Source organism: Anabrus simplex, chromosome 7 (genome assembly GCF_040414725.1).
Source record: "Anabrus simplex isolate iqAnaSimp1 chromosome 7, ASM4041472v1, whole genome shotgun sequence".
NCBI classification, from domain to species: Eukaryota; Metazoa; Arthropoda; class Insecta; order Orthoptera; family Tettigoniidae; genus Anabrus; species Anabrus simplex.
Genome location: NC_090271.1, coordinates 323,627,073 through 323,648,888, shown reverse-complemented (window position 1 = coordinate 323,648,888; position 21,816 = coordinate 323,627,073). Strand labels below are relative to the sequence as shown.

Genomic DNA, 21,816 nt, shown 5'->3' with positions numbered 1-21,816 from the left:
TAGGACGGCCTGTTTTTGAGGTCCAGATGTTTCACTTTCTGGGGCACAAATGCTCATGATTACTATGTTTCTTGAAATGACTTTCTTCTTTTCTTTTTCTTTCTTTCACTAGTCTCAAATACAAGTTTCTATGACATCGTACTTTCTTCCTTCTGCGTGGTTTCCAATGTTCTCTGCATTTTCAATAATGCTAAGCTTTCCTTTAGCCATGAACAAGTGATAATGAGAACTTGTAGCCATACATGATTCACACTTCACTTCCAATGTGCTACTGACACCACACAGACCGAGGCCAGACAATGCTATACTGTAACGAAATCCAATGTTCGGGGTAAAGTGATACTTTTTATGATAAGATTTAATTCTTAATTTGCTAGATCTCTTTGTATTGAATAGGTGGATATTAAAAATAATACTTGTAACATACTTTGTATTTAAGACTTTACCTGCCGGGCAAGTTTTGAGAGCTGAACATTATTAGCTGTATTTCTGGTGACATACAGCTTAAATTAGCCTAGTATATTGATAAAAGCACTGTGACAGTGATCGATATTGCAGCATTTTGAACAAATGCTTCCCTTGAGTTGCAACGGTCACACCAGCCTCTTGCATCGACAGCGTCGGGGACGCATTTTATACGCCAAGCTTTCACAAAGAAAGTCTACAACGACAAAAAATCACAATCTATTTGGAAATCATCTCAAATGGGCCTTAATTTTCTAATTTTAATTTTTCAGTTTTCAGACACCAGGTATAAGTTTGTATGTGTATCACATTTACCCCAAGCGTTCTCGTAGCATAATGGCTAACGTGATACCAATATAAATGGTCCGTTATTGGACATTATAAATTTTCCAGCTAACTCATTCCTGTTGCCAGCGTTTCGCCCCAGTGTGCTAATTTGGGCTCATCAGCTGGTAAATAGCACACCCACCAGGACGCATACCTAGTGCATACCGTGGATACTCAGTCGGGACAAATATTACAGGTTCCCTATGGGAATCAACATCTATATCATGGCTAACGTGTTCGCTTCATAATATGAGGTATGCAGGTTCGAGTCTTTATTATGCCGAATATTTTTTATTTTCATTATTAGAGTTCTATTCATCTGTATGCCTCTTTTCAAACGTTCTTTTGTTAATATATTTCATTGAAATGCTTAATCACAATATTATGTCTATTAGCAAATTACTTTATATGTGTGCTACTTATAGAAAGTGATGTTATGATTAATTTCAATCATCATTACAGTAGTAAAGCATATAGCATATAGGACTATCGCCCAGGTAGTAGATTGCCTATCAGTTGTTTACCTAGTCTTCTCGTAAATGATTTCAAAGATATTAGAAACTATTCCATTCCCAAATTCCTCTTCCTATGAACTGACATGTACCCTGATTAGTTCTTTACATTTACAGTATCTTCCAACTTTATCTTCATAAAGTTAAACATTAAAATGAAATGCATTATCAATAAATAGAAGCATGTGAAACTAAACGAGGTCATACAGCTAGCTGCAAATAGAGGATCGTGGAGATAATCAATTCACAGAGCTGGTAGGTGGAATGCTCTAAGGCAATTATGTCCATAAGGAAGATGTGTATATACATACATGTAAGCGCATATAAGAGAGTTAAGAACAACGGCAGGGAACGAAAATAAATTTTTAAATGTAAATTAGAAAGACAAAGAGAACCTGCGTACCTTCTATTACAGAGAGAGCGACTTGACCAATCTACTACGAAAATACTTTCCAAAACACTGCCTTACATGACAGGTTATAACTGGCGTAAGAAAATGTAATCTCGAGATCTTAAGCCCAATTAGGTATTGATTTTGAAGCTCATATATTAAAATCACGAAAGCTTGATATAAATTGTTGTCCATAACTCTTAAGGCTCCCCTTATTAGGCTTTCTGGTGATAATCAGCAGATGCAAGCACAGGAAAATAAGACTATCAACATGAGCTTCATACATCTAACGATAGATAGCATCTCACTCGAAAGCAAGAAGTCACTGAAAATCAGTCTAGCCAACCCCGCACATCGGTATTTAGCTCCGGGTAGCTACCTAGCGCTTGCACAGAGGTGGTTGCAAGCAAGCCAAAGTACCAGCTGATATACACCCCCAGGTAGTTTACTTCCTGCGCAGCTGCCAGCCAGTTTACCAGCAGATGGTCGAACCGGCCCTAAGACAGAAATAAAATCTGATACATTGGTGTAAATATTCTTAACAATCGAATTTAAAACACAAAATAGTTACTGAATTCAGACACTGGTAGACTGATTCTGCTTTTTTATACAATATAAATCAGTGATCAAATTCACTCCACTTTGCGAGGTGAAACCAATGAACAATGTGAAATAATAGATGAAATTTACAATGAAAAATAAATTCATTCATGAAACTAACATCATCAAAATTAAATAGTAATAATTTCCAGTCTTCATTTCCATCTAAATGTATTGAATGGAGTGTTCTTAAAAAGAAATACCAATTTTTGATTGAATTCACCCCAGTTTACAGAAACTCTACGGAGAGAAGCCATGGAAAACATACCGGGAACATTTTAAGTACTCTGTTAAGAGTGGAAGCCATTTCTCTTCAGTTTAGACTTAGTTAATCTATAACTATTAGATTTTTCAGTCTGTCGAAAATTAATTCAGGATAAAATAAATTTTAAAAATACCTGAAAAACCAAACATTAAATAACAGATCATCTCTGAAACAATACCATTAAACAAAAACAGAACAACATGCTTTGTTCTTGATGATTATGATGATGCTTGTTGTTTAGAGGCACCTAACATCTAGGTCATCAGCCCCTAATGGTACGAAATGAGACGAGAAGCAACGACAATTTGAAAGTACAAAATTCATCCACTGACCAGAATTCAAAAAGTGATGATGAAGAATGAAGGAACGAATATGAATTTAAAACAATCAGTGGATCCGACCTGCAATGCCTCACCTGACCAGAAACAATATTACGGACCAAGGGACTGTTTCCAAAGCACAATCCTGAATCAATAATACTTGTTGTCTAAAGGAGTTCAATATCCATGTCAGCAGTTGCTCATAATGGCACTTATCACTAGTAAAGGAGAACCGTGGTATTTCTCAGGTTGCGGTACTAATCAAAGGTAGCGTAAACCCACGGCGTTCCAAACATTATGGTACTACTCACAAGTATTGTACGTTGTACAGGTAACGCAGACCTCTCGTGTCTCTAACATAATGGTGAATCTCATAGGCAACGCAAACCCATAGTGCTCCTCACCTAGGTGCACCAATCACGAGCGCCGGTATTCCCGTGGTGTTCCGCATATAGTGGGTACTAATCATAGGCAACGAAGACCCACGGTGTCGCTCATATTGTGTTACTAACCACAGGCAATGCCCAGACCCGTGGTGTTTCTCACTTAATGGTACTAATCACAGGCAACGTAAGTCCCTGGTGTTCTGCACTTAGTGGTACTAATCACAGGTACTGGAAACCCACAGTGCACCCCGCTCTACTGCTACAAATCACAAAACTATTGACTACCTAACAGAGTGGTACTACTCGCCAGTAAAGGCGACCCATGGTGTTCCCCGCATGATGGTACTAATCGCGAGTAGTTTCATGGTTCTGATGCAATCATCCGCTGGTTGCCCCTTTTAGTCTCCTCTTACAACAGGCAGGGGATACCGTGGGTGTATTCTTCGTCTGCGTCCCCCACCTACAGTGGGTAGACAAACAGAAGAAGAAAAAGTAGAGATCCGTCACTTTGAAAAATGAAGCAACGAAGAAAGGCAAAGGCCGCGTGAAAATGAAAGACTCCCTAGGCCTCGAGTGCTCTAATACCGTCGGGGTCGGAAAAGAACAAGAGTTGACCAAGGCAGGTCGGACAGGATAGATGAAAGTGAGGAGCCTGGCACAAGTAAGTGGAAGCAATGCCATGACTCAGCTAAGGGCCCTGTGGTCACCAACCCACCTCCCAAGGTTTTTTTTTTCAAGTTACTTTACGTCGCACTGACACAGATAGGTCTTATGGCAACGATGGGACAGGAAGGGGCTAAGAGTGGGAAGGAAGCGGCCGTGGTCTGGTGTGAAAATGGGAAAACACGGAAAACCATCTTCAGGGCTGCCGACAGTGGGGTTCAAACCCACTTTCTCCCGAATACTGGACACTGGCCGCACTTAAGCGACTGCAGCTTATCAAGCTCGGCAGTCCCTAGTTGAGAGCCCCTGGGGTCCCTTTTAGTCACCTCTTACGACAGGCAGGGGATACCATGGGTGTATTCTTCATCTGCGTCCCCCACCCACAGGGGGTTGTTTTGTTCCTAAATGAACATCATCAGATTCTTTCACAGGAACTTTTAATTTTTTTTCTTTTCTGATTATTACAAATGATATTATCAAGTGTAAAAAGTTTGTTAAAATTCCATGTGCATCCTTCTAATAACTGTTGATGTGTTAAAATGCATGTAAATGAAGCATTCCTCTTGTAATTTCTCTGGTGCAATGTGCTGTAACTAGCTTTATACCATCTCGCTTGTTTAGCAGTAACTTTCCGTAATGTCACTGGCTTTTGCAGAACTTTGCTTTTAGTCTGTTATTACTGTATTATTGTATTTTAAATAGTGAATTAATAAATTGTTTAATGAGCATTAGTGAATTTATAAATTATACAATTAATGGATATGTTGTGCTTAACCAATATGTGATTTAATTTATTAGATTAAAGAGTGGGGAATCTGTTTGTTTTTACAGTTTTACAGATAGGTTTTATCACGACGATGGGGCCGGAAAGAGCGAGGAGTGGGAAGGAATTGACCATAGTCTTGATTAAGGAACAGCCTCTAGATGAATTTGCCTGGTATGAAAATGGGAAACCATGGAACTATACTCACGCCTGCCGACAGTGCGGTTTGAACCCACTATCTTCCAAATGCAAGCCGATACCTACACGACCTAAAATGCGCAGCCACTCTGTCGATAAGAAATCTTTTAGCTGTGTGTGTGTGATCATGGAGGTTATTCTGTTTGGCTTTTTTCACGAGTATGCTGATAGCTGTATTTCTATTGCCTCCTTTATATTTAATGATATTCTTTTATTTTCGTCGATGTGTAATATTTTAAGATCTGTGCTGAGTGAAACATTGACTTCTTTAGTTTAACTCAAATTTAAACTAGCTTGTTTGATTCACTGTTTGAACAACAAACCAAAACCATTCGGTGGTCTTCCTCTAACCACACTCGTTATCCAGTGCAGTACTCTATAACAGAGAAAATGATCGCCTAATTAATGGTATCTTTTTCAGGTATAGTCAGTTATTTAATGTTTTCTATTCCAGTTATTTTCTACATTTATTTTATCCTGAACTAGTTTTCAACAGACCAAAGAACTTTCCTTGTAGCACATTATCATCATATTCCATATTCTTTTGGAAATTTTTAGGGGATGTTTAATGAGCATTAGTGAATTAATAATGTATATACTGTAATTTAATGGTGATGTGAAGTGTTACAAATCATCACTCATTTTTGGTTCGTATTGAAAACAGCGATCTTACTTAGTTTACAAAAGGAGTACATTTATTGTTCAACCTATTCATTACTATCAGTACCACGTTATGTGGTTAATTAGATACAGAAAAACTGAATATTATGAGGACATGTTTCGCCCTTCTTGTTGGGCATCATCAGCCATATTAATTTAATCTTAAAACAAACATTGTTAAAAGGACAATGACATTTATAAATTGTAAAAATTGAACTGTGATTTCTTATGATATTAACTTTACAAAATATTGGTTATAAAATATGATATTGGGAAATACAACACCTGCTAAAATTATTGTAAACTAATTTTAAATAATGTCTAAAACATAATTTGTGGCGATATAAAGTTCTAAAAACGGCACATGTCTGGTACTGAAGTGGATCCTCCTCATTATAAAAATCAGTATATATTCGCTGCGGCAGTTGCCAACGCAAACTTGAGGGTGAATTTTGTTTATATATTGTGTTCCAACATTAAGAGCTTGGTTAAGAGAAAAGGCAAACGTTAATGTTATCCTCAGTAAGTTGATTGGTCTAAAATATACATACAAATATACATACATACATACATTATCATTATAGACTGTTATGCCTTTCAGCGTTCACTCTGCAAACCTCTGTGAATTTACTAAACGCCACAACAATCCTCGATTTGCAACTAGTGAACTAGTGTTGTGGCCTCATTTAGTTCTATACCTCTTATCTTTAAATCGTTAGAAACCGAGTCTAACCATCGTCGTCTTGGTCTCCCTCTACTTCTCTTCCCCTCCATAGCAGAGTCCATTATTCTCCTAGGTAACCTATCCTCCTCCATTCGCCTCACATGACCCCACCACCAAAGCTGGTTTATGTTAAAAATTAAATAACTGGAGGTTCAACCTATTCAATACTCAAAAGAAAGAAACGTAGCAATCACATTTCTATTTAAATGGGACCGGTTTCGACCTTAGTCTAGGTCATCATCAGCCATAAAAAACATGTAAAATGTTTAAGAATGTTGGAGGTCAGTTTTTCACTGTTAGGCACAAAGACACGACATCACATTCTGTTCTGCACAAAGTCACAACATTAACAATCAACTTGCGAAGATCAAAAAGGCTTGAATTCGCAGACGAACAGATCTGTAGATGAAAGCCGCCAGCTCCCGGTGACTACGTGGCACACTCAAGGTCACGCACTGCGGCCAAACACCAAAGCAGAGTGGAGAACGTTTCGAAGGTCCAGAACCTGTCACGGCTGCGGGAAGCCAAGTACGTATATAAAAATGTACGATGCCAATTAGTATAACCGAATGAGCACCCGTACTCAAGCTAAGATCTTGGTAAACAGTTGATTTGAAAAAACAATTGTAGAGAGAAGAAAAAAATGTAGTAAAAAGCGCAATATCGGAAAACAAATGAAAACTTATATGCACAGTGCGCTATTTAAAAAAAAAAAAAAAATTTTTTTAGGTTATGATTGAAGTAGTCGAAGTTGGCGCAAGACAAAAATTTTTGAAAGAGGAGAATAAATTAAACGAGGAAGAGTGATAGTGAAATAAGAGAAAGAATAAAAGAAATTGAAGTTAGATGGTAATGAGGAAAGATAAGATAGGGAAATGAAGGAGGGGTAGTTTAAGGTGGGTTAGGAGGGTGGGTTATTGGAGGTAGAAAATGTGGGTGGGAACTATGTAAGACATGGAAAATAGAATTGGGGTTTTGGAATTTGGAATTTTTGAGAAGAAGAATTAGGAAGTCAAAAAGGATATTGGGTTTTTCAGAAATGTCGTTTAAATTGAAATTAGGGTTGAAGTACTGGTCAAGGTGGATAAAGCAATTTTCAGTAATGTTTAAGAGGGGGCCTTTGTTAATGATTTTAAGTATGTTTATGTCATTGTCAATACTGGTGAAATTATGTTTGGAGTCTTGTATGTGCTGTCCTATGGCAGAGAATCTGTTGTATTTAATGGCGTTGACATGTTCAGAGTACCTGATATTGAAGTTGCGGCCAGTTTGTCCGACGTAGGAGGAACTGCAGTTGTTACATTTAAATCTGTATACACCAGATTTAGAAAAGGCATTAGACTTATTTAGAGATTTAGAGTTGTGTAAGATATCAAGACTTCTATTGTTAGTTCTAAAAGAAATTTTCATATTATGTTTTTTAAAGATATTAGTTATTTTATAAGCATCCTGAGTAAAAGTGAAGGTGGAAAAAACAGTTGGTTTTATTGTGTCTTTAGATAAAGTGGTTTTTGGACGGTGTTTGAATTTGTTGATAATGCGGTTAATGAAGGAGTTGTTAAAGCCATTAAATTTAGCAATGTTGCGGATGGTGTTTAATTCATTATTTAAATCTTTTTTGGACATAGGGGTGTTGAAGGCACGAAAAATTAAGCTGTTATAAGTAGCACGTTTATGAGCTTGGGGGTGCGAAGAATCTTGTCTTATTGTAGTTGCTGTTTGGGTTGGTTTTCTGAAAATTTTGTAAGATAAAGAAGAAGGATGTCTAGTAATAGTTAGGTCTAGAAAATTAAGAGTTTGGTTGTGTTCTGATTCGAGGGTGAATTTAATGTTAGAGTCTAAGTTGTTGAGATGAAGAAGTGTAGAGGCTGCGTTGGTTGATTCCTCATTTAATATTACCAATGTGTCGTCGACATATCTCGCCCAAAAGAGGATGTTGGAGAAATTATTATTATTATTAATTCTTGTGTTTTCTAAGAAGTCGAGGTAAATTTCAGCAAGAATGCCAGAAGCAGGTGGCATTCTTGCTGAAATTTACCTCGACTTCTTAGAAAACACAAGAATTAATAATAATAATAATTTCTCCAACATCCTCTTTTGGGCGAGATATGTCGACGACACATTGGTAATATTAAATGAGGAATCAACCAACGCAGCCTCTACACTTCTTCATCTCAACAACTTAGACTCTAACATTAAATTCACCCTCGAATCAGAACACAACCAAACTCTTAATTTTCTAGACCTAACTATTACTAGACATCCTTCTTCTTTATCTTACAAAATTTTCAGAAAACCAACCCAAACAGCAACTACAATAAGACAAGATTCTTCGCACCCCCAAGCTCATAAACGTGCTACTTATAACAGCTTAATTTTTCGTGCCTTCAACACCCCTATGTCCAAAAAAGATTTAAATAATGAATTAAACACCATCCGCAACATTGCTAAATTTAATGGCTTTAACAACTCCTTCATTAACCGCATTATCAACAAATTCAAACACCGTCCAAAAACCACTTTATCTAAAGACACAATAAAACCAACTGCTTTTTCCACCTTCACTTTTACTCAGGATGCTTATAAAATAACTAATATCTTTAAAAAACATAATATGAAAATTTCTTTTAGAACTAACAATAGAAGTCTTGATATCTTACACAACTCTAAATCTCTAAATAAGTCTAATGCCTTTTCTAAATCTGGTGTATACAGATTTAAATGTAACAACTGCAGTTCCTCCTACGTCGGACAAACTGGCCGCAACTTCAATATCAGGTACTCTGAACATGTCAACGCCATTAAATACAACAGATTCTCTGCCATAGGACAGCACATACAAGACTCCAAACATAATTTCACCAGTATTGACAATGACATAAACATACTTAAAATCATTAACAAAGGCCCCCTCTTAAACATTACTGAAAATTGCTTTATCCACCTTGACCAGTACTTCAACCCTAATTTCAATTTAAACGACATTTCTGAAAAACCCAATATCCTTTTTGACTTCCTAATTCTTCTTCTCAAAAATTCCAAATTCCAAAACCCCAATTCTATTTTCCATGTCTTACATAGTTCCCACCCACATTTTCTACCTCCAATAACCCACCCTCCTAACCCACCTTAAACTACCCCTCCTTCATTTCCCTATCTTATCTTTCCTCATTACCATCTAACTTCAATTTCTTTTATTCTTTCTCTTATTTCACTATCACTCTTCCTCGTTTAATTTATTCTCCTCTTTCAAAAATTTTTGTCTTGCGCCAACTTCGACTACTTCAATCATAACCTAAAAAAATTTTTTTTTTTTTTTTAAATAGCGCACTGTGCATATAAGTTTTCATTTGTTTTCCGATATTGCGCTTTTTACTACATTTTTTTCTTCTCTCTACAATTGTTTTTTCAAATCAACTGTTTACCAAGATCTTAGCTTGAGTACGGGTGCTCATTCGGTTATACTAATTGGCATCGTACATTTTTATATACGTACTTGGCTTCCCGCAGCCGTGACAGGTTCTGGACCTTCGAAACGTTCTCCACTCTGCTTTGGTGTTTGGCCGCAGTGCGTGACCTTGAGTGTGCCACGTAGTCACCGGGAGCTGGCGGCTTTCATCTACAGATCTGTTCGTCTGCGAATTCAAGCCTTTTTGATCTTCGCAAGTTGATTGTTAATGTTGTGACTTTGTGCAGAACAGAATGTGATGTCGTGTCTTTGTGCCTAACAGTGAAAAACTGACCTCCAACATTCTTAAACATTTTACATGTTTTTTATGGCTGATGATGACCTAGACTAAGGTCGAAACCGGTCCCATTTAAATAGAAATGTGATTGCTACGTTTCTTTCTTTTGAGTATTGAATAGGTTGAACCTCCAGTTATTTAATTTTTAACATCAATAATTTCAATACGGAACAATAAAATTTTTATCTTTAAAAGCTGGTTTATGCGTACAGCTTCATCCATCAAGTTCATTCCTAAATTAGCCTTTATCTCCTCATTCCGAGTACCCTCCTGTTTGTACCAGCAATCATTCTTGATACTTTCATGCCTGTTACTTCTAACTTATGAATAAGATATCCTGAGTCTACCCAGCTTTAGCGCCCGTAAAGCAAAGTTGGTCTGAAAACAGACCGATGTAAAGATAGTTTCGTCTGGGAACTCACTTCCTTCTTAGAGAATACTGTTGATCGCAACTGCGAGCTCACTGCATTAGCTTTACGACACCTTGATTCAATCTCACTTACTATATTACCATCCTGGGAGAACACACAACCTAAATACTTGAAATTATCGACCTGTTCTAGCTTTGTATCACTAATCAGACATTCAATTCTGTTGAATTCCTTACCTACTGACATCAATTTAGTCTTCGAGAGGCTAATTTTCATACCATACTCATTGCACCTATTTTCAGGTTCCAAGATATTAGACTGCAGGCTTTCGGCACAGTCTGCCATTAAGACCAAGTCGTCAGCATAGGCCAAACTGCTTACTACATTTCCACCTAACTGAATCCCTCCATGGCATTTTATACCTTTCAGCCGATGATCCATGTAAACTACGAACAGCAAAGGTGAAAGATTACAGCCTTGTCTAACCCCTGTAAGTACCCTGAACCAAGAACTCATTCTACCATCAATTCTCACTGAAGCCCAATTGTCAACATAAATGCCTGTGATTTATTTTAATAATCTACCTTTAATTCCACAGTCCCCCAGTATAGTGAACATCTTTTCCCTCGGTACCGTCATATGCTTTCTCTGGATCTACGAAACATGAACACAACTGCCTATTCCTCTCGTAGCATTTTTCAATTACCTGGCGCATACTGAAAATCTGATCCTGACAGCCTCTCTGTGGTCTGAAACCACACTGGTTTTCATCCAACTTCCTCCCAACGACTGATCGCACCCTCCCTTCCAAGATACAAGTGAATACTTTGCCTGGTATACTAATCAATGAGATACCTCGATAGTTGTTGCAATCCTTCCTGTTCCTTTGCTTATAGATAGGTGCAATTACTGCTTTTGTCCGATCTGAAGGTACCTTACCAACAGTCCACGCTAATTTTACCACTCTATGAAGCCATTTCATCCCTGCCTTCCCACTATACTTCACCATTTCAGGTCTAATTTCATCTATTCCTGCCGCCTTATGACAACGGAGTTCATTCACCACCCTTTCCACTTCCTCAAGCATAATTTTGCCAACATCATTTCTCTCCTCCCCATGAGCTTGGCTGTTTGTAACACCACCAGGATGATTTCCTTTTACATTGAGAAGATGTTCAAAATATTCCCTCCATCTCTCCAGTGCTTCCCTGGGATCTATTATGAGTTCACCTGAATTACTCAAAACACTGTTCATTTCCTTTTTCCCACTGTTCATTTCCTTTTTCCCTCCCTTCCTAACATTCATTATTACTGTCCAGAAAGGTTCCCCGCTGCTTGACCTAGCTCTTCCAGGTTATTACCAAAATCTTGCCATGACTTCTTTTTGGATTCAACAACTATTTGTTTCGCTCCGTTTCTTTCATCTACGTATAAATCCCTGTCTGCCTCGGCCCTTGTTTGGAACCATTTCTGATAAGCCTTCTTTTTACGTTTACAGGCTGCTCTCACTTCATCATTCCACCAAGAAGTTTGCCTTTTCCCATCTTCACACACAGTTGTTCCTAGGCATTCCCTTGCTGTTTCTACTACAGCATCCCTGTATGCCACCCATTCACTTTCTATATCCTGAACCTGCTTACTGTCTACTGTTTGAAACTTCTCACTAATCATATCCGTGTACTTCTGTCTAATTTCCTCGTCCTGGAGATTTTCTACCCTTATTCGTTTGCAGACAGATTTCACTTTCTCTACCCTAGGCCTAGAGATACTTAGTTCACTACAGATCAGATGGTGGTCTGTATCATCGAAAATCCGCGAAAAACTCGTACATTCCTAACAGATTTCCTGAATTCTAAGTCTGTTAAGATATAGTCTATTATGGATCTGGTACCCCTAGCCTCCCATGTGTACCGGTGAATAGCCTTAAGTTTGAAGAATGTATTCGTAACAGCTACACCCATACTAGCACAGAAGTCCAGCAACGCTTCCCATTCCCATTAGCTTCCATATCTTCCACACATTTACTAATCACCCTTTCGTATCCTTCAGTTCTATTCTCAACTCTCACATTGAAATCGCCCATTACCACTATTCTATCCTTGCTGTTGACCCTGACCACGATGTCACTCAATGCTTCATAAAACTTGTCAACTTCATCCTCATCTGCACCCTCACATGGTGAATACACGGACAATTCTTGTCCTAATTCCTCCAACTGACAAATCTACCCACATCATTCGCTCATTTACGTGCCTAACAGAAACTGTGTTGCGTGTAATGGTATTCCTGATAAAGAGCCCTACCCCAGACTCTGTCCTTCCCTTTCTAACACCCGTCAAGTACATTTTATAATCTCCTATCTCTCCCTCATTATCTCCCGTTACCCGAATATCACTTACTCCTAGCACATCCAAATGCATCCTCTTTGCTGACTCAGCCAGTTCTACTTTCTTTCTTCCATAAGCCCCATTAATATTGATAGCTCCCCATCGAATTCCATTTCGTTTGCCAAGTTGTTTCCAAGGAGTCCCTCGCCTGTCAAATGGGAGTGGGACTCCATTACTCCCATAGGTCCGAGGCTTGCTTAAAATGTTCTGAGCTCGGTAAATTCATGAAGCAGGATGCTACCCTACTTGCACATAGTCCAAGTGAGGATCTCTCCTCTCACGGGTTATGGACCACCGGTGAACTGTATACTTCTAGCCGCCTGAGCACAAGGAGGGCCATGACTCAGAATATGTCCAAGTTGCCCACTCCCATTCCATAGCAACTGGTATCCCGACTCTCAGGACCACTTACTAGGCCACTCAGCCGTTGCCCATGGTTCACGAACTAGGACATGACTACAGTAATCCACAAACATGAACGTACCTCAACCAATGTGGATGACACGTTTGTAATAATTGATAAGAATAATAGCAGCGAAGTATTAGAAAGCTTAAATCATATCAACCCTAACGTAAATTTCACTAATGAAGATGAAGACAAAGGCTCCTAAAATTTCCTAGACATAAAGGTACCTGAACTAATAACACCTTTGAGTTTCAAATTTATAGAAAGCCTACATACTCGTACGTAACCATAAATAATTCCTCACTACACCCCGGTTCTCAGAAACAGGCAACTTTTTTTTAGTTTGATATATAGAGCTTTAAGAATCCCATTATCCCCTACAAGCTTAAAAACAGAATTAAATTACATAAGGAATCTTGCCAAAATTAATGGTTATAAGATCGAAATGATAAACCGCCTACTTCACCAGATTAAAAACAAGTTATCCACAAACCTTATACCAGACAAACCTAAAAGAACTGAATATGCCACTTTTACATATAGTAACACAGTTGTCCACCAAATTGCTAACACTTTCAACAAATATAATATGAACATAGCCTGCAGAACAACCAACTCAACACAAAATATATTTTTCAATTATAATAAAATCAATAATAATAATAATAATAATAACAGTAAATATTCAGGCTCAGGAGTGTACAGGTTAACATGTTCCCAGTGTGGAATTTCATATGTTGGACAGACTGGACAAAGCTTCTTTATAAGATACATGGAACACTTCAATGCGGATAAGCACAATAAATATTCAGCAATGAACATGCACATAAGGAAACAGGTCACCGTTTTACTTCAATAGAAAAGGATCTCTCAATAATCAGGAATACTAATAAAGGTAAACTTCTAAATGAATTAGAGAATATATATATTTTTATGGACAAAACACTTAATAAGGATCGCAACCTTAATGATGATAAGGAAGTCAAGAGTCCCTTATATACGTTAACGCCTAAGCTATTAAAAAACAGTCAATCCAAAGCAAAACAAAGTCCCACGATATTTAAATTCATTAAATTAACAACTCCCCTTATCCCACCGAACACTAAGCCTGCACTTGCCCCTCCAAACAATCCCCCTCCCACATTAACACCGACATATAATGCTCCGCCCTCTTCCGCTTCCCCTCAGCATGCCCCCCTCCCTCTATCACATCGTTACAACACGCGAAGTAGGAACTCCAGACAGACCAACGCTGCTAATACAGTATGACAGATTATATATATACGGCATTTGAGTAAGTACCCACTTTACATAATACACAATTCTTGGACTTTAACATACGATTTAAACAAACAAGTCAAATACGTCTTTTTGTTTCTTTTGCAGTATAACCACACTCTATTCTTCGATGTTCCACATCTTCTAGAAGGACTACGATAACCTTCATAAACTCGTCTCATAGCAGCTTCAACCAGCACACTAACGTCAGTTTGCAATGATTATATCAGATAATATTTTAGACCAATCAACTTACTGAGGACAACATTAACGTTTGCCTTTTCTCTTAACCAAGCTTTTAATGTTGGAACACAATATATAAACAAAATTCACCCTCAAGTTTGCAATGGCAACTGCCGCAGCGAATATATACTGATTTTTATAATGAAGAGGATCCACTTCAGTACCAGACATGTGCCGTTTTTAGAACTTTATATCGACATAAATTCCCTTTTAGACATTATTTTAAATTAGTTTACAATAATTTTAGCAGGTGTTGTGTTCCCCAATATCATATTTTATAACCAATATTTTGTAAAGTTAATATCATAAGAAATCACAGTCCAATTTTTACAATTTATACATGTCATTGTCCTTTTAACAATGTTACTTTTACGATTAAATTAATATGGCCGATAATGCCCAACAAGAAGGGCGGAACATGTCCCCATAATATTTAGATTTTCCATGTCTAATTAACCACATAACGTGGTACTGATAGTAATGAATAGGTTGAACAATAAATGTACTCCTTTTGTAAACTAAGTGAGAATGATGTGAAGTGATCGGCGTCATATTATGTGTTCAAAAAGCCATTAGAAATGGACAAACAAAACTCTTCAGATCTGCATGGTCACTATTGCCAAAGATGAAAATGAAATCCACAGCTTGTTTCCAGTCATTTCACCGGGTCAGGAATGGAATGAACAAAGCCCCTATCTAGCAACGAGGATAGGAAATGTGCCAGCTGCCGAAGCCTGTTGCACTCCTCTGGGGCAATGATAAATGACTGCCAGATGAAATTAAATGTTAATGGAGTGTGTTGCTGGAATGAAAGATGACAGGGAAAACCAGAGTACCCGGAGAAAAACCTGTCCTGCCTCCGCTTTGTGCAGCACAACCACGGTATCGAGCAGTGAGAAGCTGGTGCGCTGCTGCCTGAGCCACAGAGGCAACTATTGTCAAAGATATTTATTAAAATTCTATATTTTGTTTATAAATTGTTTATAAACAAATATTTCAGTTCCTGAGTTAATAATGAATCGAATAAGATATTTCACATCTTCATCATAGATGCTGTAGTTTTACATAAGCAATGGAATTAGATATCCAGATTACATCCTATAAATTCTAGAACAGGCTGAATTTGGGAATATTTTCATTATCAACGAATTAGCACCTCCTAGGACACTATTTCTTTCCTCCACAATTAAAGACTGGAATTTTTCGTTGAGTTGAAATTGCAGAGAGAGGGATTTAAAATGGGAAAACCTGTGTTTTCAATTTAACCTTTCGGTATTTCCAAAATCTAGTTCTCAAACTGCATTTTAGAAAAAAAGTGCAGTTTTCTATAGACAACCAGACAAAACATTATTACAACATGGAGAAAACGCATTCACAACTTGCATCCATATCACTTTTAGCACAGATTGTGCAAAACCAGTATCGTTTATGGTGATTCCCTGAAACACAGAAATAATGTGTACTTCATCACAATTACTCTCTGCAGTTCACTATAGCCTGTATCACTTAAATACAAACAGAACTGCAGGCTTCTTCCAGTTCTTACAATATTTCCATTAATAGTCATCTGTGCCAATTTACGCAGGATCAAACAGACTCGCAGTTTTGTACAATTCATTACCAAGATCACCACCTCTTGAAGTTGTCAGTTTTGTCACTCTGTGTGATGCGGCATTGGTCGTATTTCAGAGTAACAATGTGTGAAGTTTCCAGTAATTCCTTTTACCTTGTTACTGTGGTACCGGATGCAGCAATCTTCATTCTTATTTCTGTCTTAGATGACCCTCCTAAAATAGGACAATAGGACAGGACTGACCCTCTGAAAAATAAATTAGGTTGACAACAAGCCTATCAATTTCCTTTACTAAAGAATACTTCAGCTCAAATCAATTAATCTTCCTTAATATTCTGAAGAAAGTCAACCCCAGAATTTTGCCCACCACATTCCTCACTTTTTCAGGAATCTCACCACATCCTTTTCATGTTTTGCAAGATAACCCACGGATTCATACCAAGATGAACAACCTTGTGAGAACAGGCATGGGAAATTGGGGTATGCACTGTACTGGGTATTTACTGTCCAGAAATTTCCTTAGGAGTTACTGTATCATCCTGAATAAAACCCACATTTTTTCCCCCAGAAATATTGCTCCTAAAATTCGGGTGTGGGTAATATTTAAGCCTTTTTATATCATGGTCTCATAATACATTGTTCTGTCCAGCTCCACAGCTAAATGATTAGCATGCTGACCTTTGGTCGTACGGGTCCCAGGTTCGATTCCTGACTGGGTCGAGAATTTTAACCATTATTGGTTAATTCCGCTGGTACGGGGCTGAGTGTACGTGTCGTCTTCATCATCATTTCATACTCATCACGACATGCAGGTCGCCCACGGGCATTAAATCAAAAACCTGCACCTGGTGAGCCGAACATGTCCTCGGAAGCTCCCGGCACTAAAAACCATACACCATTTCATTTCAATACATTGTTCCGAAGACATGTCAACAGTGGTTTCATCTCACGCAAGTTGGCAATGGCTGAAATCTTGCTCCATCGCTCACTTCTGTGTTACCAGAACCACATGGTGTAGCATTTGATTAATATTGTGTGTTCTTAGCATCAGTGGTAACAAGTGATAAATTTAAAAAAAAAGCGTTTGCAGTCATTTATTTTGAGTGAGAAAATGAATAAAAGTTGTAATGGAAGCTGAGACTACCGGATATCGTGCCGCCAGCAGAAAATATGACATTCATGAATCATGTATTTGCAATTGGAGGAAAAAGAAGGAAACTGATGATGATGATGATGATGATGATGATGATGAGTGATCGTAGAGCTTTCTGAGGGCAGAGTGCACTGTTGCTTGAAAATGAAGAACAGCTTTATAAATATGCAACTGAAAATTGTGAACTAGGTTCTGGTATATGAACTGAAATGTGTTCACTAAAATCATTAGTGATGACAAAAGGAAATTTAAAAGGAGGGTTTTATTGCAAGCCGTGGATGGATAAGAAACATTTATCAAAGAAACAGATTGTATATGCAAAGACATACATCTATTTCACAACATCTCCCTGCTGCCTATGAAGAAAAGTTGGTGACTGCCTTTCATCACCATGTCATTAGTTTGTGGAAGCAAAATTCCTATTTGCTTTCTCAAATTGAGGATGCTGATCAGGCGCCCATTTATTTCAAAGTGCTACTAGATAATACGCTTCATATTAAGGGCTCTAAAAGTGTATGCTTGTTAGCTGACAGAACCAAACTTCCTCCATATGTGGTTCTGTAAAAAAAAACAAAAAAAAAACTTCTGAAAAGAAATTTGCCATTTGATATTTCCGTTCGAACCCATGAATCCGACTGGATGGACAGTGAGCTAATTGAGGACAGGGTGAAGTGTGTTTGGAAAAGTCACCTGGGAGCTTTATTGCAGAAGAAGAGACTGGTTGTGTTCGACAGTTATTGTGGGCATACTACTGACCCATTAAGGAACTGAAAAGTAAATGAAAAACTGATCTGGAAATAATTCCAGATTTTTCAAATTTTGTCGTTAGAAATTCCGGTGTGCAGGTCTTATTCAGTGGCAGGTGGTATTTGGTATTATACGGTACTTCATTTTAACATATTCAAAAATGCAGACTTCACTTTAGACACAACATGCATAATTAACACATTCAGTACAAAATTTAGCTTGGGTGCACAACACTGGTTGATAACATCAATAAGAATACATCCCTGTATGTCAAAACATTTTTACCATACAACATGCTGAAGGGCCTCAATGTCAACGAGCTGGATGCCATATTTTTTCAGTCCGTCTAAAACAGCTCTAGAGCAGGTTTTTAATCTGCTGGAGAGAGAGAGAGAGAGAGAGAGAGAGAAAAAAAAGAAGAAGGCTTCACTGTTTTAAATGTGACTGCAAAAGTACATTATTCTTGTTAGTGGTTTTGTCAATACACCACCAATTTCTGTCCTGAAAGTTCACTCAATTTTTTCCACCCTTTCAGTATAGTAATCTAACCTATACAAGTTGAAAAGGAAAGTTTGCAAATTTCATTCCAGTTATAACGTGAAATGAACTGATCTTTGCAACTCATTTTGTGTGCCCCCAAACACAAGGGCTGGTTATTGGTGGGACCGCCAACCTAATTTAGGTCCTTTGTCCGATGACATTGAATTTTTGCTTGTTGCAAGTGGTGCAGTATTTTGCAACTAAGTTATCTTGGATATTGCTTTTTATTACGGTGTGTTGTGTGTTGTTCTATATAAAGTATATTTAATATTATGGCTACCTAGGCAACCCGTTATATCAAGTTTGTGCTACCAGTCACTTTGCATCGCAAAGTTGTGCCCATACTTCTTCTTCTTCTTTTTTTTTTTTTTACATAAAGGTGTTGTTTCTTAACAACATGCAACCCACTAAGTGTAGATTGTATTGTGGCTAGGCATGAGCCTTTGATTGTGTTTGTTAGATCAGTCTTTCATGTGCATTGCGAGGGATGGCTCCTTTCTTTTAAGCACCCACTAAGGGGAGAGTCTAGTCTTCCTTCAAAAAAAACCTTGCTTCTACCAACGATCATAAATTTTCATATCGTCGATTTGCATTCTACTAATTCAATACTATCGAGAAAACCATTATTGTTTCAAATGGAAAATTTTGCATATACTTTTTACCAATTCCTTCAAAGATCACTATTTTCACAAATAAAATACCAAATTCATTAGATTATACAAAATTCGCGGATGTTTTGAGAGGTCAAATAATAAAAAATAGGTTAGAGGTTGAATATCAATAGTAACTGCACACAAAACTATTTTTTTCCTCAAAATTCATGACCATAAAATATTCCATTCTCTATCCATAATTGAAGACTTGAGAAAGTAATCATTTTATGAATATGGAGGAAAAAGTTCAACATTACTTCAGATAGAAAAGTACCATATTCTATTAGGTGGGTTTTGGAAAATAAGTGCTGTTTTGATTCTAATGTTTCAAAGTTGTACATGATTAAGTAGCAAATAGTTTTAACATACGGTTATCAACCAAGTTAAAATATCACGTATCAATTTACAAGTCTGCCAGGCCTTCGAAACTTATTTACTGAACAATCTACATAGTTCCCCACTAAAAACCTAAATATTTTTATCCAAGAGATGGAAAACTGCAATCATAACATTCAGTACTTTGAACAGGTACATAATTACTTCACATGTATCGCCCGAATATTCATAAAATAGCTGAAATATAAACTATTCCACAACGTTATGCTCTCAACCTAATTCTTATCTAAAGGAACAAGACTGCCTTCTAAAAATTACCAACATTGAGAAGCAAGCAGAGATTCCAAAACATGTTTCTTATTTATTATATGTAGATATGACTAATACAAAAATTACAGCTGATAAATCATGCTGAAGTTGTTCTTCACTTGCTGAAGGAGTAGCTGTGAGACAGAAAGTCAGTAAATTCAATTTAGGGGAACTGAAGTATATGATATTACCGAGATATAATAATGGGCATGATTACCTGACTCAGTGAACGATTTGATGTCAAAAGTGAGATCAACGTTGAGGTTTTCTGTCTTTGTGAACACGAGTCCTATAAACCACATAGTACAAAACTTGTCAGGCTCAGGTTCCAGCTGAGAAAATCCCTCTGGATTAACATGAGCAAGCGTAATGTGTTGATTCCGCTCCAAATTTCCAATCAAATGTCGCACTTTAGATTCCACCAGTCCACACCATTCTAACTGATCCTCAGCTGATGATGAACAAGCCAATAACACAATATAATGCCTATGAAACAAAAAACAAGATGATGTTATACGTCGTTACACTCATGTAATGCAGAATTAGAAGAGACGGTATTTTTGTAATACCTTTCACTGCATAAAATTCGGCATTTCAAAGAGATTTCACAAAAATCTTACGGATGTTTTGCCAATAGTGATCTTTACTTGTATTTAGTGAAGAAATTTGGAGGCTCAAACAACTTATCCCACGTTGCCTTCCCGCTCATTATTTCATCTGTAATTAGCAGGCCCTGTTTAAATTCCTCTTGCATAATGGTACGAGTTGAAATGGACACATTGAACGTTGAGTTCTGCTGTGGATATGCAGGAGTAATAATGGGCATCAAGTGATATCGATCCGACATATTTACCTGAAATCATATTAAATGTTAAAATATGTTTTAGAAGCAGTTTAAAATGAAAGGATAGGACTTTTTGGACATAGGCAGTAATTTAAAAATGAGCTTGTTTAGGAAAAAAAAAGTTAAACATGAACTGAATAATACTTACAATTATTCTAATTCTTGCATTCCAACTCAATACATTTGGAACATCCTACATTCCTATGCTACCGTAATAACAGACACCAAGTGACCCCTTACCAGTCAGTTAGGAATAATACTTTCTAGGCCTTTGTACACCTTATTTACAAAAAGATGTTCTATAAACACAAGATTAAATTTCTCTCTTCTCTAATCCACTATGAAATGTGCTAAAGTAATATAACATTTCAAACTCCTGGAACACCAAAAGGACTAATAGGACTCAAAGTTTTGTTTTATCCACATAACTGGCATAAGCGAACATGCCTCAAGAAATTAGCAAACCTCATTAAGCAAATTACAGATTTTTTAATAGCAGGTTTCCAATCATCAAGCAAAGATCTGCAGGAATATGTTATATAATTACATAAGAATGCATATACATTTTCTCAAAATCTACTTAGGATAAAATGACAAAAACTTTGCATAACTTACTAGTTCAATGTTTTGATGTATCTCAATAAATTTGCATTAAACATAATTTAAATGCCTTGCATAGTTTATGCACTTGAACTTCCGGCCAGTATCTTCCATATACATAAAGTTTATGAATTATGAGAGAAAAAAAGTTTTCATCATAACATCAATAATATGAGGCAATAGTTTCTTAAGATGGAAAAAACAGCCTCCACAAAGACAGTAAAAGATATCATAAAAAGTATCATCAAATTTAAAAATAACACAAATTTGAAAAACAAAATTTTACATTATACGAGAAACATCCTTTAATCACTGTATATTCACTAGCAAATTTTAAAACTATAACTTCATTGGTT

General features: G+C 37.2%; 1 protein-coding gene across 4 annotated transcripts in view; it reads right to left on the bottom strand.

Annotated features, from left to right (window-relative positions):
- hrg (hiiragi) overlaps positions 1 to 21,816 on the bottom strand; it is a 210,618-nt gene that overhangs the window by 40,869 nt on the left and 147,933 nt on the right. For all 4 annotated transcript variants that reach the window (XM_067151793.2, XM_067151794.2, XM_067151796.2 and 1 more), the window contains exons 9-10: positions 20,664 to 20,869; positions 20,234 to 20,502 (exon numbers count right to left, since the gene is read on the bottom strand). In XM_067151793.2, the coding sequence (XP_067007894.2) occupies positions 20,234 to 20,502; positions 20,664 to 20,869 (475 nt within the window). The remainder of the gene's footprint in view (positions 1 to 20,233; positions 20,503 to 20,663; positions 20,870 to 21,816) is intronic.